The sequence below is a fragment of the Lepidochelys kempii genome, chromosome 11, assembly GCF_965140285.1.
Source record: "Lepidochelys kempii isolate rLepKem1 chromosome 11, rLepKem1.hap1, whole genome shotgun sequence".
Lineage (NCBI taxonomy): Eukaryota > Metazoa > Chordata > Testudines > Cheloniidae > Lepidochelys > Lepidochelys kempii.
This window is the reverse complement of record NC_136390.1, coordinates 2317918-2344773: the sequence shown is the minus strand read 5'-3', so window position 1 is coordinate 2344773 and position 26856 is coordinate 2317918. Positions and strand designations below refer to the sequence as shown.

Sequence of the window (26856 nt, the reverse complement as noted above, 5' to 3'; positions counted from 1 at the left end):
GGCGTTTTACGCTGACTCCGGAACCTTCTCCGGTACATCTCGGGGGTCAGCCCAAACTCACGGAGCAGGGCCTGCTTGAACAGTTCATAGTCCCCTGCCTCCGGCCCTGTCATCCGGCTGTACCCCTCCACGGCTTTGGGGTCCAGTAAGGGGGTGAGGAACTGGAGCCTGTCTGCAGGGTCAACCCTGTGCAGCTCACAGGCATTCTCAAAGGCCGTCAGGAAGCTATCCATGTCCTCCCCCTCCTTCCGCTGGGCCAGGAAGCACTTATCAAAGCTCCTTGCAGTCTTGGGTCCCCCCGCACTCACCGCAGCCGGGGCCCCACTGCTCCTCAGCCTGGCCAGCTCCAGTTCATGCTGCCTTTGTTTCTCCTTCTCCTGACGCTCCCTCTCCTTCTCCTGACGCTCCCTCTCCTTCTCCTGACGCTCCCTCTCCTTCTCCTCCTGCTCACATTGACGTTGTTTCTCCTCATGTTGACGTTGTTTTTCATGATCCTCCAGCTCCCTCATTTTCATCTCCCTCTCCCATTCCAGCCGCCTCCGCTCCAGGGATGGGGAGCTCCGCCGGGAGGATCCCCTGCTGGGTGCCGGGGTCAGGGTGCCCTCGGTATTCGCTGGGCTTCCCCCAACCCCTCCCCCAGACATAGGTAGGAAGGGTCTCGGGATGTCCTCGGCAGCAGTCTGACCCCTCCCGGCCTGGTCAGGCCCCAGGGCCCACGCTGCGTCCACCGGGCGGCTTCCCTCAGGGACAGGGATCGGGTCATCCAAGCGATCCCTCTCCTCCAACTGGGCAATCAGCTGTTCCTTGGTGGACCTCCCGATGTGCAGCCCCCTCTGCCTGCACAGCTCCACCAGGTCGCTCTTAAGGCGTTTAGCGTACATCTCCCTGCTGGCCCCTCGCAGGCCGGGCAGCTTCCCACGGTTTCCAGGAAAAACCCCTAGTGTGCCAGTCCTTCTTGAGGTCACTGACTCTTTGCCAGGGTCGAGCTGCAGACTCCTCCGCCCCTGGGACCGCTCGCTGCAATCCCCCGGGGGACCCTGTTACTGCAAAAGTCCTTCTCTCTGGTCACACACTCCCAGGGGTTAACCACCCCCTGAAACCGTCTCTCTCTGACTCTTCAGCACACCTGGTCCCTGTCAATCCCCCTTCGTTTTACTGCTCCCCAGTCACTTACTGCAGGAAGCGCCGTTCACAGGGTGCAGTACATCCCACTGCTCACACCAGTTGTCACGGAGTGTGGGGGAGTCCAGGCCCTGCACCCCTCTTCCTGGGATCCACTGAGACTCTCAGCCAGCCAGTAAAACGGAAGGTTTATTGGACAACAGGAACACAGTCCAAAACAGAGCTTGTGGGTACAACCAGGACCCCTCAGTCAAGTCCTTCTGGGGGAGCAGGGAGCTTAGACCCCAGCCCTGGGGTTCCCTGCGTTCCTCCACCCAGCCCCAAACTGAAACTAAAGCCCCCCCCACAGGCTCTCTCCTGCAGCCTGTCTTCACATTCGTGGGCAGAGGTGTCACCTCCCCCTCCCCCTCCTGGCTCAGGTGACAGGCTCTCAGGTCTCCCACCCCCAGGGCACATTCCCAGGTCAACACTCCCCCCTCCCTGCTGTGTCACATCGTCACAGAAGCGTTTGGAGGGGGCGCCGGGCAGTCAGTCTGTGTGCACATGGCTGGAATGCCGACTGCGGTCGCAGCACCGCTGTCCCTGGTGCCCTTAATAAAGAGCTAATTTTGTTTCACACGTCTGGAGTCCTCCCATGTTATCATGCCGAGCCTGGTGTATGCAACACCAGCTATTCCAGCCCTGAGCTGCCCCCACAGCCTCCCAGCTGTGCCGACACCCCCCGTCCTGCTGCAGAGTGCCCTGATGCCATGGGACAGGAGCTGTCTGGATAAGACAGGCAGATGTGACTGTATTTAATGACTCTGGTGTTTTCTCTTGCTAGACGCCTGTCGGGCCAAGCCCCTGACAACAGCGTGATGGCGTTGCACCTGTACGGCCCCCGTGAGTGTCTCTGGAGCTTCCCCCAGGCCGAATGATGTGTGAGCGGGGCAGGAGAGAATGACATGGGTTTGGGCGAATCACGGGGCAGGGTCAGACCCATTCACAATCCTGCCAGCACTGGCCAGGGGGTGGAGGGGGGCCTGCCCCCTGTGGTGTCTGGGCCCCTGCCTCGTCCTGATCCCTGGGTCTGCCCCAAAGTCTGTGGAGCTCGAGTGAACAGCAAACCTGAACCAGGGGCTAGAGCAGCGCACGCTGGGGGGAGCTGGGAGAGCTCAGACAGGTGGGGCAGGGCTGGGCCAGCCAGCATCTGGGGCTCTCTGCAGTCACTCCTGGTGCAATGCCATGGAAGCTGGGCAAGCTAGAGCACTTCCCCCATAGCCACTAGCTCTCCACGGGTGAGCTGATCACGTCCCGATGGGAGACAGAGGCCAGCCGGGGAGCAGGGCCCATACGGGAGAACAGAGGCACCCCGGACATGGGACTACAACTCCCAGGAGGCACCCTGGCAGCAAGGGACTGGAATTCCAGTCCGGGTCAGTCTGTTCCAAGAAGGTGCCCCAAATGCCCCCCAGAACCCCAGGGAAGCTCAAGGGCTGACATCTTTGGGGCGAGTCGGATTCACACAGGGCTGCTCAGCAGCGGGGTTGTCCACAATGCAGAAGAGGAGAAGTCTCTGGGGCCAGATCCTCTGGTGTAAAACTGCTGATTCTGCCTGTTTGCACCAGCTGAGGAGTTGGCCCCATGTGAGGTGTAACGGGAGAGTGCGGACTCTGATCTCAGGCACCCTAGTGTAAATCTGGAGTGACTCCACTCCAGAGTCACTCCATTGTAACTATGGTCCGAACCCCCCCACCCCACCTTTCGGGGTGATGCGGCCATTGTCCCGTGGGTACAAGAGCATGTAGGTCTATCACAGTCACCAAAGGGTTAATGGTGTAGTAGGTTTGTTCCAGTGATGCTGGTTGCATGATGGGGCAAGTGCCTTACTCGGGCACCATTTCTCATGCCCCTTTCAGGGGAGGCCAATGAGCCCCAATTGTCCCCTAAGAAGACCTCAGATCACTGGGAAGCTGCCTGGGTCTCGGGGGCAGGTGTCAGCCGACCAGCACTGTGCACCTTGTGTGGGTGCTGGCCAAGGCCGGCGGCAGGCATCCACTCCCATGGCAGGCCACTCCCAGCGGTCTTCCCTCGCTGAGCGCCTGCTCTCTCCCCCCTCCCCCCGCACCCGCAGGCCTCCAGCTGGATGAGACCCTGGAGCAGATGCAGCAGGGGACTCTGATGCGGAAGGTGAAGTCCAAGAGCTGGAAGAAGCAGAGATACTTCAGGCTGCAGGACGACTGCATGACCGTCTGGTACAAGTCCAAGAAGACTGGCTACACCAAGTATACGTGTGAGTACAGCTACTGCTGTGTGCCAGCTCACTGGGTGCTCAGTAGGGTTCAGAGTGAACGGTGTGTGGCTGTGCATGCAAACCCACATCGATGTGTGTGTGCAAACCAAGGTGTGTGTATGGTGGGTGTACAGACATGGGTATGTGGAGGATTCTCTGCACCTTGAAGTCTTTAAACCATGATTTGAGGACTTCAATAGCTCAGATATAAGGTAGGGGTTTGTTACAGGAGTTGGTGGGTGAGATTCCGTGGCCTGCATTGTGCAGGAGGTCAGACTAGACGATCATGATGGTCCCTTCTGACCTTAAAGTCTATGAGTCTATGATTCTATGTGCATGGTAGGCGTGTGGTTGTATATATGGGTGGTTAGATGCACGTGTGTGTGTGTGTGTGATTGTGTATGTGTGTGCATGCGTGTCCATGCAGGAAGGGATCCCCCATGTCCCTCCTGGTTGGAGCCCTGAGATTCCTTTCAGATGGCCCCTGCTTTGTTGTGATGCTCTGCTCGGGGTCTGCTGGAGCAGCTGCCTGCTACACCAGCCTGTCCACCACACCAGCAAAGTCCCGAGACTCTGCCAGTCTTAACCTGGCCACGGAGGTGCCATGCAGCGACCCCCAGTTTCTGAGCTCCCCAGCGGCATCTCTCTGCAGCATCTGGTCCCTCTCACAGAACACTCACCGAAATGAGTAAAGCCTCTGCCTCCAAGCCAGTGCACACTTCGCCAGCTTCTCAGCGCTCACAGGGTTTACAGGCAAACGGAGAACAGCTGTGAAGACAGAGCAGAGATTGAAGGGACGTCCTGCAAGAGAAAGAGCGAGTCTGGTTATGAATCAAACAAACGTGAAAACAGGCTTTCTCGTGCCTAGCACTTATCGGGTTACAAGCCAGGTCTCTGGCAATGGCTCGTTTACGGTCAGTTCTCAGCATCTCCAGCCCACAGGCCTGAAGGATCCACCTTTCACAGATCCCACGAGCGCTGGCTCTTTCCCCTGTGGGTGGTAGATACCTAAGGGGTTTTCTCCCCTTCCTTTTCTAGTCCAGTCAACCTTTGCAATGTATTCTTCAGAAGCATCTCCCCAGAGCAAGTTTCCCCCCTGCTGTTTGTCTCTCCCTTGTGACTTCCCCTCCCCTGTCGAATTGGAAGTGAATGTAACATCCATTGTCTCTGGCATCACCCGGCTGAGTTTACCTTGGAGACCCCGGCAAACAGGCAGAAATCATTCTGCTTTCTAGGACAGACTTGTGTGTCAAGTGTGCTCCAAACAGTATTTCAGGAACATGTTCCCAGCACACAGCCACAGCTCCGGACACGCATCCGCTGGCATAACAGCCCTGTGTTGATGAACTTCCAGTGTGCATTGACATTGTAGACAGTTGATTCAGTTTCTTGTTTTTTGGGGTTCAGATCCCCTGTGAAGGCCAAAAGAGGCTCAAAAAAGAACGAGAGAAGTTCCTGGAGGACAGGTCCATCAGTGGCTATTAGCCAAGATGGGCAGGGATGCAACCCCATGATCTTTAAATCTCTGATGACCAGATGCTGGGAATGGGCAACAGGGGATGGATCACGTGATCATTCCCTGTCCCGTTCATTCCCTCTGGGGCACCTGGCCCTGGACACTGTTGGAAGACAGGAAACTGGGCTAGATGGACCTTTGGTCTGACCCAGTCTGGCCGTTCTTATATTTTCACCCTGGGGTGTCTGAGCCTGATTGTCAGACCTTCCCTTCTCCATCCCCCATCACAGCCCCCTTCCTGCCATCCTGTGGGAGACCATGGGCACTGTATGGGTTGGGGAAGCGATCGCCAACTGATTCTCCCAGGGTCTCCAGCACAGGGCCCTATTTCATAGGGTCTCCCAGTGTTTAGATACCAAGGGACAGACCACAGAGACGGACGGACAGATAGATCTAGGGGCGGTGACATCTGGTGCAGGCCCTGCCCCACTCTGGAGCCTGACCCACCCCTCCCATCCATCCAGTCTCCATCAGCGACGTGGAGACGGTGCGGGAGGGGCACCAGTCCGAGGTGCTGCAGAGCCTGGCCGAGGAGTTCCCACCCGAGCACTGCTTCACTGTCGTCTTCAATGGGCGGCGCGGGAACCTGGACCTGATCGCCGGCTCCCCCGAGGAGGCACAGTGCTGGGTCCGGGGCCTGCGTCGCCTGGTGGAGATCGTCACCAAGATGGACCAGCAGGAGAAGATGGATCAATATCCTTCCGCCAGCCTGGCCCCAAGCCCCGGCCTCCCCTGCCTCCTCGGTGCCCTTTCACCCACGCAGAGGAGCAAAGCCAGGGGTCATGGCTGGGAGACACCCCCGTCAGCCTGGGGGACAGGCCTGGCTGCCTTGATGTCCCCTGGGTGTCTCCTCCTCAGTGGATGGGGAAGGGCCCCTGGGGCAGGGATGTGCCATGTGCTCATGTCTGGGGGGCATTGGGAACTGGTGGGCATTTAGCTGGGTCAGTGTGGGGGGATACCACCGGTGCCCACAGACTATGGACAGCACCCACCTGTTCCCCTGCCCCACCTCAGGCCCGGGCCCCTGCAGCGCACACTGAGCTCAGGGTACTCTCAGCGCCCCCCCTTTCACTTTCCTTAGCCCCCCCGGCAGGTGGATCTGCGACTGGTTCCAGAAGGCCGATAAGAACAAGGACGGACGCATGAGCTTCAAGGAGGTGCGGCAGCTCCTCAAGATGATGAACATGGACATGAACGAGGACCATGCGCTCCGGCTCTTCCAGGTGAGGGGAACTTGGCCTGGGGGAGGGCCAAGCTGGAGCAGGCTGGTGTCACCCCCACCCAAAGGCTGTTTTCAGAAGGAAGCCCTCGAATGGAGCAGGTCACAAGGGGCTGATGGAAGGGCTGCCAGTAGGGCTATCCCTGTGGGGTGGGGTGGGGGGGTCCTTGTGTCTCTGCTGGAGCCACATGGGTCCAACCAGCGATGGCCTTGCTCTTCTCCCTCCCTCCCTCCCTCCCCCATGGCCCGGCATCGCCCCCGCCTGGCAGCCAGCTGCAGAGGACACACCCCAGAGTCCCCTGGGACCCGAAGTTTAGCTTTAGAAAAATAGAGGGAAAGAGATTTTACCAAGCCTGGCTATTCCCTATCCCTCCACCTGTCCACCTGTACCCCCCATCCATCCGTCCATCCACCTGTACCCATCATCCATCCATCCACCCAATCACCCACCCATCCACCGATTCACATCATCCATCCATCCATCCATCCATCCATCCATCCATCCATCCATCCACCTGTACCCATCATCCATCCACCGTCCCATCATCCACCTGTCCTTCTGTACCCATCATCCATCCATCCACCCAATCACCCAATCATCCATCCATCCATCCACATCATCCATCCATCCATCCATCCACCTGTACCCATCATCCATCCATCCATCCATCCACCTGTACCCATCATCCACCTGTCCATCTGTACCCATCATCCATCCATCCACCCAATCTTCCACCCATCATCCATCCATCCATCCACCTGTACCTATCATCCATCCATCCACATCATCCATCCATCCATCTTCTGTACCCATCCTCCATCCATCCATCCACCGTCCATTCTTCTGTACCCATCATCCATCCATCCATCCATCCACCGTCCATCTGTACCCATTGTCCATCCATCCTTCTGTACCCATCAGCCATCCATCCACCTGTACCCATCATCCATCCATCCACCCAATCGTCCACCCATCATCCATCCATCCCCCTGTACCCATCATCCATCCATCCACCCAATCGTCCACCCATCATCCATCCATTCCCCTGTACCCATCATCCATCCATCCACCCAATCGTCCACCCATCATCCATCCATCCTTCTGTACCCATCATCCATCCATCCATCCACCTGTACCCATCATCCATCCATCCATCCATCCACCCAATCGTCCACCCATCATCCATCCATCCATCCCCCTGTACCTATCATCCATCCATCCACCCATTCTTCTGTACCCATCATCCATCCATCCACCCGTCCACCTGTACTCATCATCCATCCATCCACCCGTCCACCTGTACTCATCATCCATCCTGCCATCTCTTACCATCCATAACCCACAGAGCTGTTTATAGTGCCCACTATGGCATATCTAAGGAAGGTGAATAAAGGCCAGATCTCACTGTGGCAGGTGGAGGTGATTTTGGCAGCAGCCCCACTCCTGACGCATGGGGTGGTCAGTGCTACGGGGCAGTCAGTGCCGGGGTGGGCGGGGAGGGGGGACATGCACTGGCATGGTCAGTCCTGCGGCCTCCCTCAGGCCCTGCTCTCGCTGCAGATGGCTGACAGGTCGGAGTCGGGGACGCTGGAGGGCGAGGAGTTTGTGCTGTTCTACAAGGCGCTGACGCAGCGAGACGACGTGCTGGACGTCTTCCAGGTGTTCTCCCAGGACGGGAAGAAACTGACCCTGCTGGAGTTTGTGGATTTCCTGCAGCAGGAGCAGCTGGAGGGGGAAAACACGCAGGAGTTCGCCATGGAGCTGATTGCCAGATACGAGCCGTCTGAGACCGGTGAGGTTCATGGAACAGGGCAAGGGAAGGGACCAGCCCCGGGGGCCAAGGCAACCCCTTCCCTACAGGGCCAGCTAGCTCTTTGCTTGGTCTGTTACACATGCATAGTGACGGGGCTCTCAGCCTTTCCTTGGGGGAGGTTCCCAGCCAAATTCCTCTCCCAGACTGGGAGCAATGGGGCTCACCCTTCCCAGGATGGTGCCCCCTTATTCGAAGCTCAGTTTGTGTGATCTCCTTACAGCCGCTGTCACAGTAAGAGTGAAAAGTGCATGGATGCCAACGTGCCGTGCCAGTGTGTCTGCCACATGGGTGTGTCTCCGGGGTGCAACCGGGACCCCTGCAGGGTCAGGGCACTATGTGGGGCGGGGGATTGTCTTGGTATTAAATTGTAATAAAATGTTCAGTGTCTCAGGTTCCCCAATTGCCTTTCACGTCCCACTGACTGCGAAACGCCGCTCAAGAACCAGATGGACCCTAGCGCGCACCCCGCTGGGAGCTGGCAGGACCCCGCTCCCAACTCCGCACTGCGCCTCTGATGGCAGCCGGCCTTGGGCCCCAGGGGAGAGTCAGATTCGGGGCAATTTGAATGCGCGATAAGACTACGACTGCACGCGGCATTATCGAGCCTGGCCTGCTGTGTTTGGGGCTGTGACCCCGGCAGCCGCAACGGAGCACAATTTGCCAGCAGGATTTATTCTAGTCTCCGCCCAATGCTGCCTGTTGCCCGCATTTCTCTCACCCTCTAGATATTTAGTGATTTTTCCCTCCCTCTTACTATGGCCTCTGGCATTTTATTAGCTCTGGTCATTGCCAGGATCTCCCTTCTCCCCTTTTGGGAAGATTGGCACCATGCTTGCTTTCCTCCAAATAGCTAGGAGCTCTCTCCTCTTGCCCTGGGCTCAGGGCCCCACAGGAGACGGGTCCCTCGCTGGGTGGGGACAGCTGGACCGAGCTCCCTGGTCTCTTGACGCTGCACTGTCTTGGCTCCTTCCTCTCCAGCCAGGGCACGGCACATGCTGAGTGTCGACGGCTTCCTCCTGTACCTGCTCTCGCCGGAAGGGGCCATCTTCAACCCCGCTCATGGGACGCTTTGTCAGGACATGACCCAACCCCTCTGCCACTATTTCATCTCCTCCTCGCACAACACCTACCTGCTGGAGGACCAGCTCCGGGGCCAGAGCAGCGTCGAGGGCTACATCAGGTACGTGAGGAGAAGGCAGCTGCTCCCAAAGGGCATCACCTGGTCTCCATGGGGGGCAGTGTCGGGTATGAAGGGGCTGCCAGGGGGGGGCAGTGTTGGGTACAAAGGGCTGCGGGGGGCCTCTGGGTTCATCCTGCCTCGGTGTCCTGGCGCAGCGGGAGGGGAGCTGTGGATTTGCTGGAGGTGCTGCCTTTCCAATGAGATGTAAACCCAATGCCTGACCACGTAGGGTCATTAGGTCCCCCTGACCCGTTTCAGCAGAGCTGTAGGATTAGCCCCACTGTCCCTGGCCAAGTTCAATATGGGAAACGTCATTCTCCCACCCTAAGCCCCTGCCTGGATGGGATATTCCCTGTCGCTGCCTGTCTCGTGGAGCGTTGCTGTTGAGCAGCTACCATGTTCCACTCAGAGGTGGCTGCATCCCTGTGGTAGGCAAGGCCGTCCCTGCAGAGGGATTAGCATTGTTTGCTTTGGGGCCAAGTAGGAGGCGCCGGGCTGGGTCACCTGCCAAAGCAGGGAACACTGCGGTCGAATCATTAGACCCCGTGAGTAGGGGACAGAGGGAGCCCATCGCTGGCGGCATTACACCTGGCCCCGCTCACTCCGTGTATCCCCAGCCGCTGCATGCACACAGAGGGGACGGTCCCTGTACTAAGAGCTGGCAGCCAGCCTGGGCGCAACAGACCGGAAAGTCGGTATTCCAGATGGAGAACCGAGGCCCAGGGAAACGCAGCCACTGGCCCGCTGGCTGTGGCAGAGCTGGGAGCTGCCCCAGCTTTCCCCAGGCCAGGCCAGTCCTGCCAGCCTGGCAGCCCTGGGGCGTAACCGTCAGCCCAGGGTGGGTTGGTGACCGGGTTAGGCCGTGGCGAGCCGGCCTCGCGCTCCCCAAGGAGCAGGGCGGTGGTACCGGTGGAGGGCGCTGAGCAGCCTGCGGGGCGTCTCCTTGGCAGGGCTCTGAAGCGGGGCTGCCGCTGCCTGGAGGTGGACTGCTGGGACGGACCCAGCGGGGAGCCCGTCGTCTACCACGGCCACACGTTCACCTCCAAGATCCCCTTCAAGGACGTGGTCACCACCCTGGGGCAGTACGCCTTCCAGGTAGGGCAGCCCCCCGCCAGTAGGGCATGTTAGGTGGCTACATGGGGCAGGCTCTCAGTGGGGTGTCCCAACCCCTAAGTGGGTCACGACGGGGGTCAGGGAGTCGTGAGCACCCTACCCTTCTCCACTGGCTAAGAGGGTCAGGGGATCCCACTTTGGGAAAGGCCAAGGCTGGCCCTGCCCTGTGGCATGTTTGCAGCGCCCCCTTGTGGTGACAGTCCCCTCCACGGGCTCGGCACTGGGAGCCACTCGCCCCAGGGGAGTTGACTGTTGAGCAGCTGCCCTGTTCTGCTCAGAGGTGGCTGCATCACTGTGGCAGGCGAGGCCGTCCTGCCGGAGGAAAGGCACTATATGGGCATTCACACCGTTGGCTTTGGGGACAGGTAGGAGACACCAGGTTGGGTCACTTGCCAAAACCCCGGCGCTGGCTGAAGTGCTGCAAGCATGATCCAGGCCCCAGGTTCCTTCAGCTTCCCCCCTTTGGGATGGGGCGGGGGGTGGTCACCGCTGCAGCCTCGTGTCCCAGGTTCTGCTGCAGCGCTAGGTGGTGTCATGCTGCAGGGAGCGGGGTGGGTGTAACTAGGGGGCGCCGGGCAGCAGGGAGGGGGCGGGCTTGGCAGGGGGTGCGGGGCTTCGGGGAGGCAGGGGGCTTGACAGGGGGTGGAGGGCTTGGCAGGAGGTGCAGGGCAGCAGGGAGGGGGCGGGGGGCTCGGCAGGGGTGGAGGGCTTGGCAGGGGGCGTTGGGCTGCGGGGGGGCAGGGGGCTTGACAGGGGGTGGGGGGCTTGGCAGGGGGTGCTGGGCTGCAGGGAGGGGGTGGGGGGCTCGGCAGGAGGCATGGGGCTATAGGGGGGGGACAAGGGGCTTGCAGGGGGAGGGGGCGGGGGGCTCGGCAGGGGGTGCAGGGCTGCAAGGAGGGGGAGGGGTCTCAGCCGGGGGCCACGGGGCTACGGGAGGGGGACCGGGGGCTTTGCAGGGGGCAAGGGGCTCGGCAGGGAGAGGGGGTGGGGGGCTCGGCTGGGGGCACTCAGTGCTGGGTCCTGCTGGCACTTTTCGGCCTGGCCTTCCCTCGGGAGACGGGTGGGTTCTTGCCCGGCCGGCCCCAGCCCCACTCGGTCCCCGCGGAAGGCCCTGGTGGCCGAGGGGACCCGGAGGCTCTGGCCTGGTCTCGGGGCCTGCCCCAGGGACCAGCAGCCGCGGGCTCTTTGCTTGGCAGGCGTCCGACTACCCCGTCATCCTGTCGCTGGAGAATCACTGCGGCCCGGAGCAGCAGGACCTCCTGGCCCAGCACCTGAAGGGCATCCTGGGAGAGCGGCTGCTCATGGCCCCCCTCGACGGCCACGGCCCGACGCAGCTGCCTTCGCCGCAGGTAGGGGACAGGCTGGGGGGCTGTCGCTGGGGGGCCGCCCGATGGCTCTGCACTCCCGTCTCGGCCATCCCGCCCCTCCGGTGGTGCCTGCCCCCTTAGCAAACTGCCCGGGGCACAGCAAGAGCCGTTCCCGCAGGGCCCTGGGGTGGGGCACCCGCTCAGGCTGGGGCTGCCCTGGGGGGCGGGGGCCTTGCACTTTCCCCTGCCTCCGGTGGGGGCGCTCCCCTGCATCCCTCTGCACCGCCACCCCCACCCACAATGTGTCCGTCCAGCCTGCCACGCCCCCTGTCCCTCCCTCCACTGATCCCTTCCCCCCCAGCCCTCCATCCCTCCCCTCCCCCTGCATCCCTCCCTCCACTGATCCTTCCCCCCCAGCCCTCCATCCCTCCCCTCCCCCTGCATCCCTCCCTCCACTGATCCTTCCCCCAGCCCTCCATCCCTCCCTCCATCCCCTCCCCCTGCATCCCTCCCTCCACTGATCCTTCCCCCCAGCCCTCCATCCCTCCCTCCATCCCCTCCCCCTGCATCCCTCCCTCCACTGATCCCTTCCCCCCAGCCCTCCATCCCTCCCTCCATCCCCTCCCCCTGCATCCCTCCCTCCACTGATCCCTTCCCCCCAGCCCTCCATCCCTCCCTCCATCCCCTCCCCCTGCATCCCTCCCTCCACTGATCCCTTCCCCCCAGCCCTCCATCCCTCCCCTCCATCACCTCCCCCTGCATCCCTCCCTCCACTGATCCCTTCCCCCCAGCCCTCCATCCCTCCCTCCATCCCCTCCCCCTGCATCCCTCCCTCCACTGATCCCTTCCCCCCCAGCCCTCCATCCCTCCCCTCCCCCCGCATCCCTCCCTCCACTGATCCCTTCCCCCCAGCCCTCCATCCCTCCTCCATCCCCTCCCCCTGCATCCCTCCCTCCACTGATCCCTTCCCCCCAGCCCTCCATCCCTCCCTCCATCCCCCTCCCCCTGCATCCCTCCTCCACTGATCCCTTCCTCCCAGCCCTCCATCCCTCCCTCCATCCCCTCCCCCTGCATCCCTCCCTCCACTGATCCCTTCCCCCCAGCCCTCCATCCCTCCCTCCATCCCCTCCCCCTGCATCCCTCCCTCCACTGATCCCTTCCCCCCAGCCCTCCATCCCTCCCCTCCATCCCCTCCCCCTGCATCCCTCCCTCCACTGATCCCTTCCCCCCAGCCCTCCATCCCTCCCTCCATCCCCTCCCCCTGCATCCCTCCCTCCACTGATCCCTTCCTCCCAGCCCTCCATCCCCTCCCCCTGCATCCCTCCCTCCACTGATCCCTTCCCCCCCAGCCCTCCATCCCTCCCCTCCCCCTGCATCCCTCCCTCCACTGATCCCTTCCCCCCCAGCCCTCCATCCCTCCCCTCCCCCTGCATCCCTCCCTCCACTGATCCTTCCCCCAGCCCTCCATCCCTCCCTCCATCCCCTCCCCCTGCATCCCTCCCTCCACTGATCCCTTCCCCCAGCCCTCCATCCCTCCCTCCATCCCCTCCCCCTGCATCCCTCCCTCCACTGATCCCTTCCCCCCAGCCCTCCATCCCTCCCTCCATCCCCTCCCCCTGCATCCCTCCCTCCACTGATCCCTTCCCCCCAGCCCTCCATCCCTCCCTCCATCCCCTCCCCCTGCATCCCTCCCTCCACTGATCCCTTCCCCCCAGCCCTCCATCCCTCCCTCCATCCCCTCCCCCTGCATCCCTCCCTCCACTGATCCCTTCCTCCCAGCCCTCCATCCCCTCCCCCTGCATCCCTCCCTCCACTGATCCCTTCCCCCCCAGCCCTCCATCCCTCCCCTCCCCCTGCATCCCTCCCTCCACTGATCCCTTCCCCCCCAGCCCTCCATCCCTCCCCTCCCCCTGCATCCCTCCCTCCACTGATCCTTCCCCCAGCCCTCCATCCCTCCCTCCATCCCCTCCCCCTGCATCCCTCCCTCCACTGATCCCTTCCCCCCAGCCCTCCATCCCTCCCCTCATCCCCTCCCCCTGCATCCCTCCCTCCACTGATCCCTTCCCCCCCAGCCCTCCAGCCCTCCCTCCATCCCCTCCCCCTGCATCTCTCCATCCACTCCCCCTCCATCCCTCCTTCCCTCCGCATCCCTCCACCCCCTCCCCCTCCATCCCTCCATCCCCTCCCTCTGCATCCCTCACCTCCACCCATCCCCTCTCCCGGGTGTCCCGCAGGAGCTGAGAGGAAGGATCATTCTGAAGGGGAAGCGGGCAGAGAGCCTGGCGCACTCACCGAGTGGGCAGCCGGACAAGGCCCCGGAGGGGGAGGCATCCGAAGATGATGATGAGCCAGAGGCGGAGGAAGACAGCCTGAGCCAGGAGGCCAAGGGGAAGGCCAAGGTACAGAGACGACCTCCCCCAGCCGGGAGCACTGCACCAGGGCGGGGGGTCTGTGGATGGCTCCTGGTGGGTGCTGGCCAGCTGGCGGCAGGGTACCCTGGGGACAACTCCGTGCAGTGGGCCGACACCCTCCTGCACCCCACACTGAGGCTTCCCAGGGCTCACCACCCCCACCCCAGATCGCCCCTGGGTGCTGGGGGAAACGTCTGCCCTGGCACCGAGCCACCATAACTCAGCCAGGGCGCCCGGGCCTTGGCATACTCTATTGGTTTGAGCTTCTGCCAGGAGTTATCCAGGCCTCCTGGCTCTGCCCACGACTGCATGGCCCAGCCGCCCAGCAGCGATGGGCATCTCCTTGCCGGTGCCAGCCCCGGAGCCCAACGGCCGGTGTGCACGCCCGCGGCAGGCGCGGCTTCCCCTGGACGCTGGCCCACCTCCGGGGGCAGGAGAAACTCGGTGCCCAGGGCCCGTCCAGCCTGCCCGGCAGCTGGTGCTCCAGGTGCTGGTGCCTCCGGCCATCGGCCCTGCCCCGCAGGCTCTGACCCGCTCGGCCCTTCGCAGAAGTCCCAGGCCAAGGAGCTGTCTGACTGCATCATCTACTGCCATAGCGTCCCCTTCCGCAGCTTCCAGCAGGCGCTCGCCCACCGCCGGCCCTACGAAACGGCCTCCCTGCCCGAGGCCAAGGCCAGGAAGCTGATCAAAGAGGCGGGTAAGAGGGGGGTGCCCCAGCTGCAGGGGGCCGGGGGGGGCAGCGAAGGGGTGAAATCCCAGCTGCTGAGAGGAGCATCCAAGCGCTCCTAAGCTGGGACCCCCAGAGCTCTGGCAGGGGGCATGGGACAGACATAGCATTTAAACACCCAGCTCGGCCTCCCGGCTGGCAGGACCCCCCAGCCATCCAAACCGAGTAATGTGCCATTGGGTCCTGTTCCCGACCAGCCAGGTCACTGAGATCCAGTGGATACGGCATCGGGCTGGGGGCAGGACTCCTGGGTTCTATCCCAGCTCTAGGAAGATAGTGGGTGAGAGCTGGGGGCTGGGAGCCAGGACTCCTGGGTTCTCTCCCCAGTTCTGGGAGCGCAGTTCTGGGGTTAGGGCTGGGGGATCTGGGAGCCAGGACTCCTGGGTTCTAACCCTGGCTCTGCCACTGCCTCCTTCTTGGAGCTTCCCCCACCCCCATGGCTCAGTTTCCTCTGCCACCCAATGGGGCCGATGACACTGACCCTGCTTTGCGCTCCGGGCGGGGGAACATGCTTGAGTGTCAGTGATGCCCAGACCCTCCGCAGGGCTTCGCGGGAAGCTGCTTTAGCCACATCCCATCCCGGAGGGAGGGCCCCAGGCCTGCGTCAGACGGGCTCAGCCCAGATGGCCGTCAGTTTCTGGGTCCATGGATGGGCAGCCTCAGTAGTGAGGCCCCAGAGGTCTGGGTCGCAGAGACCACGCTCTGCCGCACCCCCCAGCCAGGGCAGGGCAGTGCCGTTGGCCAGAGCCTGGCAGCCTTGGCAGCCGGAGCCCCCAGCCCCTCTGGGGCTCACTGAGCCCAGGGTGCAGCAGCCCTGGCCCTGCATAGCCTGCACTGCTCTGGGGCGGCTCTGGCTTCCTAGCGCCCGGCAGGTCCTGGTGCCATGGGGCAGCTGCAGCCAGCGGGAGCCCCAGTCCCAGCCCCACACCCAGCTTAAAGCCCCTCATCTGCTGGGCTCTCGTGCTGGAGCAGCCCTGGTCCATCAGTTTTCTGCACAGGCGGGGGGTTCTGTGGGTGGAGGGTGGGTGAGGGGTGCCTGTGGGGAGATGGGGGCCCTGTGGGGGGTTGGTGAGGCTGTGGGTAGGTGAGGGGGTCTCTGAGGGGGAGGGGGTCAGTCAGGCTGTGGGTGGGTGTCTGGGGGTGGCCACAGGCTGATTGGTGCCTGCAGGCAGATCAGGGGCCCTGTGGGGGAGGGGCCGGTGAGGCTGGGGGCGTCACCGTCTCCTTCTGCCCCCAGGGAACGAGTTTGTCCGTCACAACGCCTGGCAGCTGACGCGGATCTACCCCAGTGGGCTGAGGACTGACTCCTCCAACTACGACCCGCAGGAGATGTGGAACGTGGGCTGCCAGCTCGGTAGGGCCCGGCTGGGGTCCGAGGGGGGACGCGAATCCCAAGTGAGCATCCCAGGGACCATGGCTGGGGCCACGGGGCTCTGGGCATCCCGAGGGAGAGCCGACCAGGGCCTGGCTCAGCTGGGTGCGAGGCAGCGGCAGTGGGGGGCGCCGTGCTGCCAGGGGCCCCCTAGCTGAGAGGTAACGCTGAGCCCCCCGACCCAGGAGTGTAACCAGCCCCATGGGCTGGGCTAGTGGTGTCAGGGTCCTGGCTCAGTGTCCCCTGTCTCTTAAACAGGCCCTGCCCTGGATACAGCAGCGCCCTTCACTTCCTGTCCTAAACTGCGGTGTGCTAATTCGGGGGGCGGGGGGGGGGCGGTTCACGAGCACATGTTCCGAGAGGCGTCCGGGTCCCGCTGCTGCAGCCCCACAAGGCCCATCCGCCTCCCTCCCCACAGTGGCCCTGAACGTGCAGACGGGCGGGGCGGAGATGGATCTGTGCGACGGGCTCTTCCAGCAGAACGCCCGCTGCGGCTACGTGCTGAAGCCGGCTTTCCTGAGGGACGCGGGAACTGCCTTCGACCCCGACAATCCCCGGAGCAGGGCTGGGGGCGGCCCGTGGAGCCTGGCGATTCAGGTACGCCAGCGTCCCACAGGGGCACTGCCCGGGGGCCTCTCTCCACTGGCAGGAGAGGAGAGGGGGCAGGGGGTGCCTGGTGCTATAGGGCTCAGCTGGGTGTGGGGAGCAGGGGGACGGGGAGGTTTCATCGTGTGCCAAGGTATGCTAGAGACAGGCCCCGAGATCCAGAGCTGGGGCCGAGGCCGGTCCTGGATGCAGCCTGCCCCGTACCTGCAGAGGACCCAGCTGCTGGCACGGGCAGAGCTCCCGGGGCCTGTGCGGCTGCCAGTTCCCTGAGCTCACGGGCCCTCGCACCACTGCACGGTGTCGCCACAGGTCATCAGCGGGCAGCAGCTCCCCAAGGTGGCCAGCAGCAAGGCGAGCGCCATCGTCGACCCCCTTGTGCGCGTGGAGATCCACGGTGTCCCCGCCGACCAGGGCAGGCAGGAGACCCAGTACGTCGATAACAACGGTGAGTCCGGCCCCGGGCAGGTGAGCCTGGCTCCCGCTAGGGGCAGCCCCGCTAGCAGCCTGCAGCTCCAAGCGTGCTCGGGGGGCTGAGGTCCCCAGGCCCTGACCCCATCTCCGCCTCCCCCCTCCAGGCTTTAACCCCAGCTGGGGCGAGACGCTGCAGTTCAAGGTGCACGTCCCTGAACTGGCCCTCGTGCGCTTCGTGGTGGAGGATTATGACAAGACGTCCAGGAACGACTTCGTGGGCCAGTTCACCCTGCCCTTCGCTAGCATCAAATCAGGTGAGCACCAGGCCCCGCTGCTTCTGCATGGTCCACGGCTTGCTCCACCCTCCCCTGGGGGCTCGGCCGGGGCTCTGTGTCTCTGACAGTGCCCCACGGAGAGAGGGAGGCGTTCGGAGAACAGCACGGAGTGGGCGGGCTCGGAGGGATTGAGGGAGCAGAGGACAGGGTGACCTCCAGTTAGTTTGGGATGTGGGGAGGCAAGGTCCCTGCCCAAGGAAGCGTGGGACTTGTTAGGGGCTAACTAGGAACCAAGAAGGACGTTGGGCACCGTGCTGGAGAAGGGCAGGTACAGATGCTGGAGGGGGCAGGAGACCCAGCACTGGGGGCAGTTGAAATCAGACTGGAGGCAGCCACCTGGAATAGACCCCAGTGGAGGATCTCCCACCCGGGACCGGGAGCCCACAACTCTTCTCCACTGTGGCCTGCCAGGTCCAACCCAGCTCGCTGGTGTCTCCCTGCAGGTTATCGTCACGTCCACCTCCTGTCCAAGGACGGCACGGCCATCCCACCCTCCTCGCTTTTCGTTCACATCCAAATCACGGAGCTTCCCTACCCCGAGTAGCAGCCGAGTGGGTCACACCAGCCCCCTGTACCAGCCGTTAACAGCCCTGTCCCGACAGCTGCTGGAGAGACGCCGCCCGGGCCTCCCCTGCCCGAGGCGGCTTTGCACGACCCTTGTTTATTTTTAATCTGCCTGTAGCCGTTTGGGTTGCTGCTATTTTGTTCCCGCTGGTTTGCCCAAAACTCAGCTGGGCTGGGAGGCAGGTGACTGCCCCTCGTCATGTGGCTCCAACCCGGCATCTCCCGCCCACTCTGCACTGGGGCTGCAGGCGTGATCGAGGCCGGGGTGCCAGGCGGGGTGCTTCGGGAGGGGGGTGGCGGTTTGCATGTCCCGGCCAGCAGCACCCAGGTTTATTCACTGCACGCGAGGGGGCTGAGCCCCAGCTGCGGGGCTAGAATCGGGCCAGCTCTGCTTCCCCTCGCTGGGTTAGACAGCGGCGCCTCCTGCCGCAGGAGGCCTCGCCTTGTTCTTTGGCTTGCAGTAGCACCCTCAGGGAGCTGGGCCCCTGGGCACTGCCTGGACCCACAACTACGCCTCTGCCCCAAAGAGCTTCCAAGGGGAATAAATGACAAGAGCCATGTGGAAACAACCTGGCCTTTCCAGTGCTGTGTGGGGTGGGGGGCTGAAGGAGGGGGGTGGGGGCTGTCTACAGGAAGCTCCTCCCCAGCATCATGGGCAGCCCCAGAGAAAGCACAGAGGTGCCCCCTGGACACCGTAACCAATGAGCACCGCCCGCCAGCCGGAGCCAGGAGACTCCGGTTCTCACAGGCCCCGGAAGCTGCACTGGGAGAAGCTGGTGTCTGGCTCAGCCCTTGCTGGGGCTCTCAGCCCAGCTGCAAGGCCCTTTGGCAGGTGCTCCAGGAAGAGCTGGTCTCTCTCCTTTTTCAGAGGGGGTGGGAGAGAGGCGCACTGAACGCACCTGTTTTGCACAACCTCTCTTGGGAAGCAGTGGGGCAGGGCCTGGCCGGCAGGGAATTGCACCAGCATCCAGCAGCTGGGGAAGCCCCCAGGTCCCATTTGTACAGATTCCCCATGGTGCTCAAAACTGGGGTAGGGTATGGAGCTGCACCCACACAGCTCCGTACACTCTCCCCATGCTTGCTTGGCTGGCGCTAGGCTGGCTTGGGGGAACACTCTCCTTCCTGGCCCTTGCTGCTGTCTGTCATGGCCTCCCCCCAGAACAGAGACCTATGGCCACAGCCACCCAGCCTGGGCAGAGCTCCCTCTCCTCAAGCCCCCCTGACCGGGGATGCCGTGCGTCCAGTGCTTAATTTGTAATCAAAGAGGTGCCATGGCACAAATTAAGCACTGCACACGACCAACAATATATATCATGGGAACCTACGACTCCAACAGACTAGGGTGTCCCCTGCTAGGCTCACGGCTCTAGTCTCATTCCTCCTTCCACAGCCTCCAGGACCAGTCCCAGCTGAGCATGGGAATTACAAGGCAGTCAACAAACATGGACAAGGGGGATCCAGTGGCTATAGGGTACTTTGACAAGGTCCCTCACCAAGGCTCTTAAGCAAAGTAAGCTGCCATGAGATTAGAGGGAAGATCCTCTCATGGGTCAGTAACTGGTTAACAGACAGGAAACAAAGGGTAGGAATATGGTCAGTTTCCACAGTGGAGAGAGGTAAATAGCGGGATCCCCCCTGGCGTCTGTGTTCAACGTATTCATAAATGATCTGGAAAAAGGAAGTGAGGTAGCAAAGTTTGCAGACGATAAAAACTATTCAAGATAGTTAAGTTGAAAGCAGCCTGCAAAGAGCTACGAAGGGATCTCACCAAACTGGGAACTGAGCACGAAAACGGCAGATGAAATTCAATGTTGATAAATGCAAAGCAATGCACCCTGGAAAACATAATTCCAACTATACAGACGAAACGATGGGGTCTAAATAAGCTGGTACCACTCAAGACAGAGATCTTGGAGTCATGGTGGAGAGTTCTCTGAAAACATCCACTCCAAGTGCAGCGGCCGTCAAAAAAGCAACAGCGTGTTAGCAATATCCTAATGCCACTGTACCAGTCCATGGTACCCCCACCCCTGGAACACTATGCGCCGTTCTGGTCACCCCATCTCAAAAAAGAGATAATGGGAAAAGGTCAGAGAAGGGCAACAAAAATGATAAGGGGGATGGAACAGCTTCCGTATGAGGAGAGATTAGTAAGACTGGGACTTTTCAGCTTGGAAAAGAGACGACTAAGGGGGGATATGATAGAGGTCTATAAAATCATGACTGGTGTAGAGAAAGTGAATAGGGAAGTGTTATTTACCCCTTCACATAACACATAATTTCAGCGGGTGGCCTCTGATTCAACAGGCAGCAGGTTTAAAACAACCAAGGAAGTATTTCTTCACACAATGCAGTGTCAACCGGTGGAACTCTTTGCCAGGGGATGTTGTGAAGGCCAAAAGTATAACTGGATTCAAAAAAAGAAAGAGGTAAGTTCCTGGCAGATAGGTCCATTAATGGCTATTAGCCAAGATGGTCATAGATGCAACCCCCTGCTCTGGGTGTCCTTAAGCCTCTGACAACCAGAAGCTGGGGCTGGATGACGGGGGATGGATCACACAATTGCCCTGTTCTGTTCATTCCCTCTGAAGCACCTGGCATTGGCCACTGTCAGAGACGGGATACTGGGCTAGATGGACCCTTGGTCTGACCCAATCTGGCTGTTCTTGTGTTTTGGACACACACTGGCATCTTGGCCACAAAGCAGAAGCCTAGGAACAACCGGCAGAAGCTGAATGGTTGGGACAGCACCAGACTTGGAGGCAATGCTCTAGAGAAAGCATGGGCCAAAATCCCAGGGCTGGAGACATTACACCTATCAGCAGGAGAGCCTTTAACCCCAGGAGGAGGTACACTGCAGCCCTGACAGCTCCCCCTCCAGCCCACCGTTCTGTTCTCTTCCCCTCACTCCAAGTTCTGCTCCAGGAACCCAGCATTTCCTCTTGCTCCTCTACACGTCGCTTTGATCATCTTCTTTGGGCGCGTCTCCCATCTGCTCCTTCTCTTGCCCATGACCCCTCTCTACCCATGGGCTCTCTCCGCTCCTTGGTTCCTAATGTTCAGATTACAGGGACATTTGGCGCAAGAGAGCTCACCCGGGCCAGGCAAACACCTTTTGTGGGCAAACCCCCTTCCCAAGGGCTTATCTAAAGCGTCACCGAGCCAATCTCCTCATTGATCCCAGCTGCTCGGCCCGTCATCCAGCAGGATCGGCCCAAGTCTCTCCCCAACTGCCCAGAGGTTCCCAGCTGTGCTTCGTGTGCAGCCAAGTAGCAGCAGCGAGTGTGGGGAGGGGGCCAGGCTGTGCCTCCGATGGTTCCTCGAGGGCTCTCACGCAGCCCAGCCATTACACTGCGCCGAGTTGCTCACAGCAAGTCGTTCCCATCGCAGGTCTCCAGGCCGGGCCCTTCATTCCCCGACCCCGTACCACGGCCAGGAAGGCATGTAACCCGCTGACCCCCAGGCTACTGCCATGGAGGAGACCTACGGCTCCTACTCTGGGCATACCGCCACGTCGAGCCACCAGGAGACATCTCGCTGTGGCTGGTGGCCGAGGAGCGGCTGGCCTCCACTCCCAGGGTCGTTCATCAAGGCGCCGGTTCTCTCTGGAAGGTGTCGCCTCCTAGCACGACGCTGAGTCCGGGAATGCTTCGTTCTCGTGCAGGGAGCAGGAGCTTGTTACCGGTATCTCAAAAAGCCTCCAGCCTGCGAGCTGGGGGTGAAGTCTCCCACGCCGGGACGTCTCCTCCAGGGCTTGCTCCAGCTGTGTCTAGCACCTGGTGCCCAGACACCAAACTCCCCTAGCCACAGATCTCGGATCACAGCTGGAGTCACTGGGACCCTCCGGAAGGTCAGAGGAGCTGGGCCCCGTCCAGGTGAGGCCATCTCCTCCCGAGCTGGGGCAGCAGGGGCCGTGAGATCTCCCCTGGGGTATTTACCCTGGGGTCACTGCTCAGAGGCTACGTGCACTGGGGAAAACAGACACAAGGGTCTGGCAGGCTATGGAGCTGCCCCTGGTACATGCCCGATGGTTCTCCCCATGGGGAGGGTCTTTGCACCTGTAAAGCCACCATGCGGGCTCCCAGCACCCCGACTTGGGCTGCAATGCTCCACAGACTGCAGACAGCCCAGGGATGGGGATGGTGAATCAGTTCGCCTTGGCCCCTGCAGTCCTCACTGTGCTGCGAGGGGAGATCAGCAATAGTGCAGGACTTGTGTGTTCTCGCCCCGGTCCCCTCACACTTTGCCTGTCGGGCAGAGGAGCAAGGGCACAGTGGCCAAGGAGCCTGGCCAGATGGCCATGGATTAAAGAAGTTCAACAGGAAAACTCCGTCCCAGCCTGGCACGAGCCGACCTCTAATCTAGGGGAGTAGGAGACGTCCCAGGAGGCAGGTTACCCTGATCTCCACAGGCCTGGGCAGCAGCAGTGCTGGCCGCCAGTGGAGACAGGATGGCTGGATGGCCCTGGGCTCTGATCCAGCCTGGCAGGTCCTAGACTAGCTCAGCTGGAGCAGCTGCTGCAGAGACTCCCGCTCTGTCCAGTCATGCGCCTGGCATCCTCCATGGAACACGGCCTCGCAGCATAGCCTCTCGCGGCTGGCCCTGTCATTCAGATTAGTGACCTGCATGGCATTCGCTGCAGAGGGCAGAGCTCCACATCGCTTCCCCGAGGCTCTCTCCACAGGGATGAGTGTTCATTAACATCCATCCCCAGAACTACTGGCCCTCAGACTCCAGCTAGACTAGAACCAAAGCCCGTAGCCCCGCAAGCCTGGCTGTTTGCAAATAGCAAAGCAAGAGCATGCAGCAGGGAGCCAGTGCAGAACGGATCCTCTGCATGGGCAGTAGGAAGTTATGGCTCGATGGGGGTCCCAGAAGGGGAATTCTATACAGACAGCTCAAATTCCAGGGGCTGATGGTTCCCAACCAGTAACGTACCCACCCCATTGCTGGGACTTCCAGCGGGCCCTGAGCTTCCACTGCCTCAGACAGGACAGCCGGTGCCCACGTTATGCACCTCCCATTGCCTATTGGAGGTCAGGCCCATCTGGACCTGGGGTAGCGACATTGCATCCTGCATGGGATGAGATGGGCTGCAGCTAGTCCAGCAGAAGTTAAACAGGTAACAGAGGAGCGCAGAAGTGAGGAGAGCCAGACACCCGCAGGCGCAGGCTGAGAGCACAGCAAGCTCGGGTGAGTTTAACCCTGGCCTTGCTGGAGTCTACAGGCCAAGAGAGGAGTCACCCAGAAAATATCTAGGAGTCCCCATGCCAGGAAACTGCAAACATCTCGGATTCCAAGACCACACCCCAGCCTCCCCAGCAACCAGTGCTGCCTTTCCCCGTCTCCCTCCACAGCTCTCTGCTTCACTCAGGTATCTTTCTATGGAACGTCCCTTTATATGCCATGTACAGAACATGCGGCCGCACAAACCGGGAGGAGCTTGTCGCTGCTCTGTTGCCTTGTACAATCCCTTCCTATAAAAGGGACCTAATAAAATAGAGACCGATTACAAAGCCAGAGGCTGGGCTGGGCGGTGGCTTCTTTTCATGCTTGTGTACAAATGGTAGAAGTGTAAATACTAAGATGGATGAACAAAAATAGAAAACTCAATAATAATGGGGGATTTCAACCATCCCAGTATTGACTGGGTACATCACCTCAGGACGGGCTAGGAGATAAAATCTACTAATGACGGCTTCTTGGAGCAGCTAGTCCTGGACCCCACAAGGGGAGAGGCAATTCTGGATTTAGTCCTAAGTGGAGCACAGGATCTGGTCCAAGAAGTGAATGCAGCTGAGCAGCTCGGGAGCAGCGACCATACTGTAACTAGTTAACATCCTCGGGGCGCTGGGGGGAATACAAAGAAAGGCCTGAGAAAGCATCTTCTAGAGTCTAGTTTCCAGCAAGGGGGAAGCTAGCTGATGCCCGCAGGTCAACGCTGCCGCTCTAGCAGTTTCCTCATAAGCACGTTAAGTCCCCTGCTGCCCAGAGACTGCTCCGTATGCCCTGCCGGCCAGGGCACAGCTCTCCACTCGAGAGGCTCTAGGAGCTACTAGGATAAAGCTTGCACTAAAATACTGCTTTGGCAACAAAAACCTCATCAAGGAATGAGGCCAGCCTGGTAACGCCCTATTGGGGCGAGCCAGTCCACGTGTGCCTCAGCCTTCCCACCTGGACAATGGGGAGAATATTGCTCAAACCCAGAGACCCGAGGCTAACGCGCTTTCAGATCGGCAGATAGAATCATTTCTCTCTCCAGTGAATGGGAGCAGGAGGGGTGGTGCCATCCCAGCCCTTCGCTCATTCATATTAAAATCCGCATGGTTCCAGCCCTTCACCTAATGCTCTCAAAGCGCTAAGCGATGTTGCAGTGGACCTGACAAGGGTGTGTACCTAGAGGGACCCTTCCCCTCTCCCTGCCATGCAGCTGCCCCTTGTGTGGAATGCGGCTGCTGCGTAACACTACCCAGCAGCTCAGGACAGGGAGAGAGAGGAATCGACACAGCCAAGTCGAACTGCGGAGAGGATGGGGCAGCAAGAGGAAGGTGGCCAGGCCAGAGGGGTTAACACCGAGAGCCTCGTTCAGTGGCGCACCATGGCGTTAACTCAGAGGGGGCCCTTCCATCAGCTCAGGGTCAGGAAGGAGGCCTGTCCAGAGGGAGCAGCTTGAAGGGGGAAAAGCCCCACTGTTTCCTGCATCCCCTGGAGGTTTCCCAGCCAAGCAGCGAGCAGCCTCTCTAGCCAAGAAGGGCTGAGGCAGCATGGGCTGGAGAACTGACCACAGGGCTGCAAGCAGTATTTAGGTCTGAGAGACAGGTGCTACTGAGCTCCAATCGCGGCTCTGCTACAAACTTGCTAAGTGGGCGTGGCCAAGTAACAGCCTCCCCAGCTCTCAGTTTCCCCACTTAGCTGTCTCATGGGTGTGCTGTGAAGATCCATGTCTGAAATGTGATGTGCTGTAGAGTGTGAGGTGTGATTAGGAGACCTCTCCCGGGACGGGGTTTGATTTGGGCCAGAAAGGGAAGTCGGGCTCTGCAGAGCAGAAAGATACCACGATGCACAAAATGCAGCTGCTAAACACACCCAAGCGATCAGCAGCAAATGCTGCTTCTCAAGCCTGTCGTTGGATAAAAGCCCCTTCACATTTCAGCCTCTCAAATGACAGGAACTTTAATCAAACACTCCTGGTTAATGCTGGGACAAATCAGTAACTTCAAAGCCTGCCTGGCTCTCTGCTGGGCGCGGGATCTCCTACGGGGAGAGCCACCCCGCCCCTCTGAACAGCTTAGGAACTCGGCTGACCATCTTTCCAGCCGCCCTTGGCTTTGAAATTCTCCTTCGTGGGAAACGGTTCTTCTGACTCGCCAGCGCGGTACGTTCAGATCAGAGGAGCAAGATCTGCAGCACGCGGGGTTAGGAGAGGTCGCTCATATGGCGGGTGGACACTGAGTGCTGTGGGGACACTGAGGCATCCTCAACTAACGGGCGGTGCATGCAGTAGCTGCAGAGGCTACTGTGGCTCGCAGGGGATGTAGCCCAGGCCCAGCGTCCAGGGCAGCAGCTGCATGAGTCTTCGTGACAGAAGCCGAAGGTGCAAAGAAACGGAGGCCCGTCAGAATTAGAAACGAGATCAGAGAGTCCTTTTATACAACCGCATATTTTACATCCCATATACACATTTGCCTATACACACACGTACACTTTAAACAGGGGCTGCGCTTGCAGCGAACCAACAGGGACTTGCAGTCGCCCCGAGCGAGGCCCATGAGGATTTGGCCCTGGGCTCTCTCCAGCCCAGCCTAGCCCTGCCCCGATGGCTGGACCCCGTCCTCGGCCTCTGGCTTGGGGGGCTCCAGCTGGACGTCATGGAGGTGCAGCGTGGGGGTGCTGGCATCCTTGCCGACGCCCTGGCTGAGGTCGCCCGGGCCGCAGTCGGGGTGGTGCCGCTGAATGTGTTTGATGACCTGGAACTTCTGCTTGGCCTTGTAGCTGCAGTAGCGGCAGAAGAAGGGGTGCTCGTTGGTGTGGGTGAGGTAGTGGTGACGCAGGCCGGCCGCCCAGCGGAAGCCGCGGTAGCAGACATTGCAGACATAAGGCTTCTCCTCACTGTGCTTCTTCAGGTGGGTCTTGAGGAGGAAGCGGGTCTTGAAGGCCTTGCCACACTGCTCGCAGATGAAGGAGCGGGCATCCCGGTGCCGCGTCTCCTTGTGGATGCGCAGGGCATCGGCCCGGTTGGTGCAGTACTCGCACTCGTCACACTGGTAGGGCTTGAGGCCTGCGGGCGGGCGGGGAGACGGAGCCGCTCAGCCTGGGGCGGCAGCTTGCCCTGGCCCGGGAGAGGGGCCGGAGACAGGCTGGCTCCATGCCCAAGAAAGGAGCTCCGTCTCCAAGGCTCTTTCAACCCACGCCTGCGCTGGGGGGCTGTGGGGGGGGGCGGGCGCCAACCACTAGGGACTCTGCACATAGGCCACTCCCTCCCCATCACCAGCCCGCCCCACGCATGGGGGGAGCGAGGGCACTGGGCCCTTCTCTGCCGATGGCAGCAACAAGCCCCACACTCCTGTTCCCAGCGAGAGGCCTGGGCTTGTGTCCCCCCCACACCCCCAAGCCTCTGGCAGTCCAGGAAGTTAGGAGTCTGATGCCCCCTGCTGCCAACTGCCGGTCACTGCAAGTAGTAGTTAGAAAACTTTCAGGCTGCTCCTGGCTAAGTCTCCTGCCCCCTCCTCCAGGGAGCTGGCTGCACTGGGCCTACCCACCAGCACCCCTCAGGCAGCAGGGGAACCCCCGCGAGGAGACGTGCAGCCTGCCACTTTAGACAAGCTAAACCCATTGCTGAGCCCGCAGGTACATGCCAGGAAGGACGACAGGGCCCTGGTCAGAGCAG

The 26856-nt window shown here is 61.0% G+C and overlaps 2 protein-coding genes across 2 annotated transcripts in view; one reads left to right on the top strand and one right to left on the bottom strand.

Moving 5' to 3' along the window:
• The window catches only part of PLCD4 (phospholipase C delta 4), a 30241-nt gene extending 11692 nt beyond the window's left edge, over positions 1 to 18549 (top strand). Inside the window, exons 2-16 of the mRNA XM_073304924.2 lie at positions 1946 to 2004; positions 3236 to 3394; positions 5375 to 5603; positions 6004 to 6133; positions 7691 to 7922; positions 8922 to 9123; positions 10074 to 10218; positions 11433 to 11585; positions 13778 to 13942; positions 14504 to 14651; positions 15919 to 16035; positions 16472 to 16650; positions 16969 to 17104; positions 17235 to 17384; positions 17849 to 18549. Coding sequence (XP_073161025.1) covers positions 1980 to 2004; positions 3236 to 3394; positions 5375 to 5603; positions 6004 to 6133; positions 7691 to 7922; positions 8922 to 9123; positions 10074 to 10218; positions 11433 to 11585; positions 13778 to 13942; positions 14504 to 14651; positions 15919 to 16035; positions 16472 to 16650; positions 16969 to 17104; positions 17235 to 17384; positions 17849 to 17949 — 2271 coding nt within the window. The 5' untranslated portion in view covers positions 1946 to 1979 and the 3' untranslated portion in view covers positions 17950 to 18549. The remainder of the gene's footprint in view (positions 1 to 1945; positions 2005 to 3235; positions 3395 to 5374; positions 5604 to 6003; positions 6134 to 7690; positions 7923 to 8921; positions 9124 to 10073; positions 10219 to 11432; positions 11586 to 13777; positions 13943 to 14503; positions 14652 to 15918; positions 16036 to 16471; positions 16651 to 16968; positions 17105 to 17234; positions 17385 to 17848) is intronic.
• Positions 18550 to 25590: 7041 nt separating this feature from the next.
• ZNF142 (zinc finger protein 142) overlaps positions 25591 to 26856 on the bottom strand; it is a 15052-nt gene continuing 13786 nt past the window's right edge. The window contains exon 7 of the mRNA XM_078847981.1: positions 25591 to 26274. Within this exon, the coding sequence (XP_078704107.1) occupies positions 25772 to 26274 (503 nt within the window). The 3' untranslated portion in view covers positions 25591 to 25771. The remainder of the gene's footprint in view (positions 26275 to 26856) is intronic.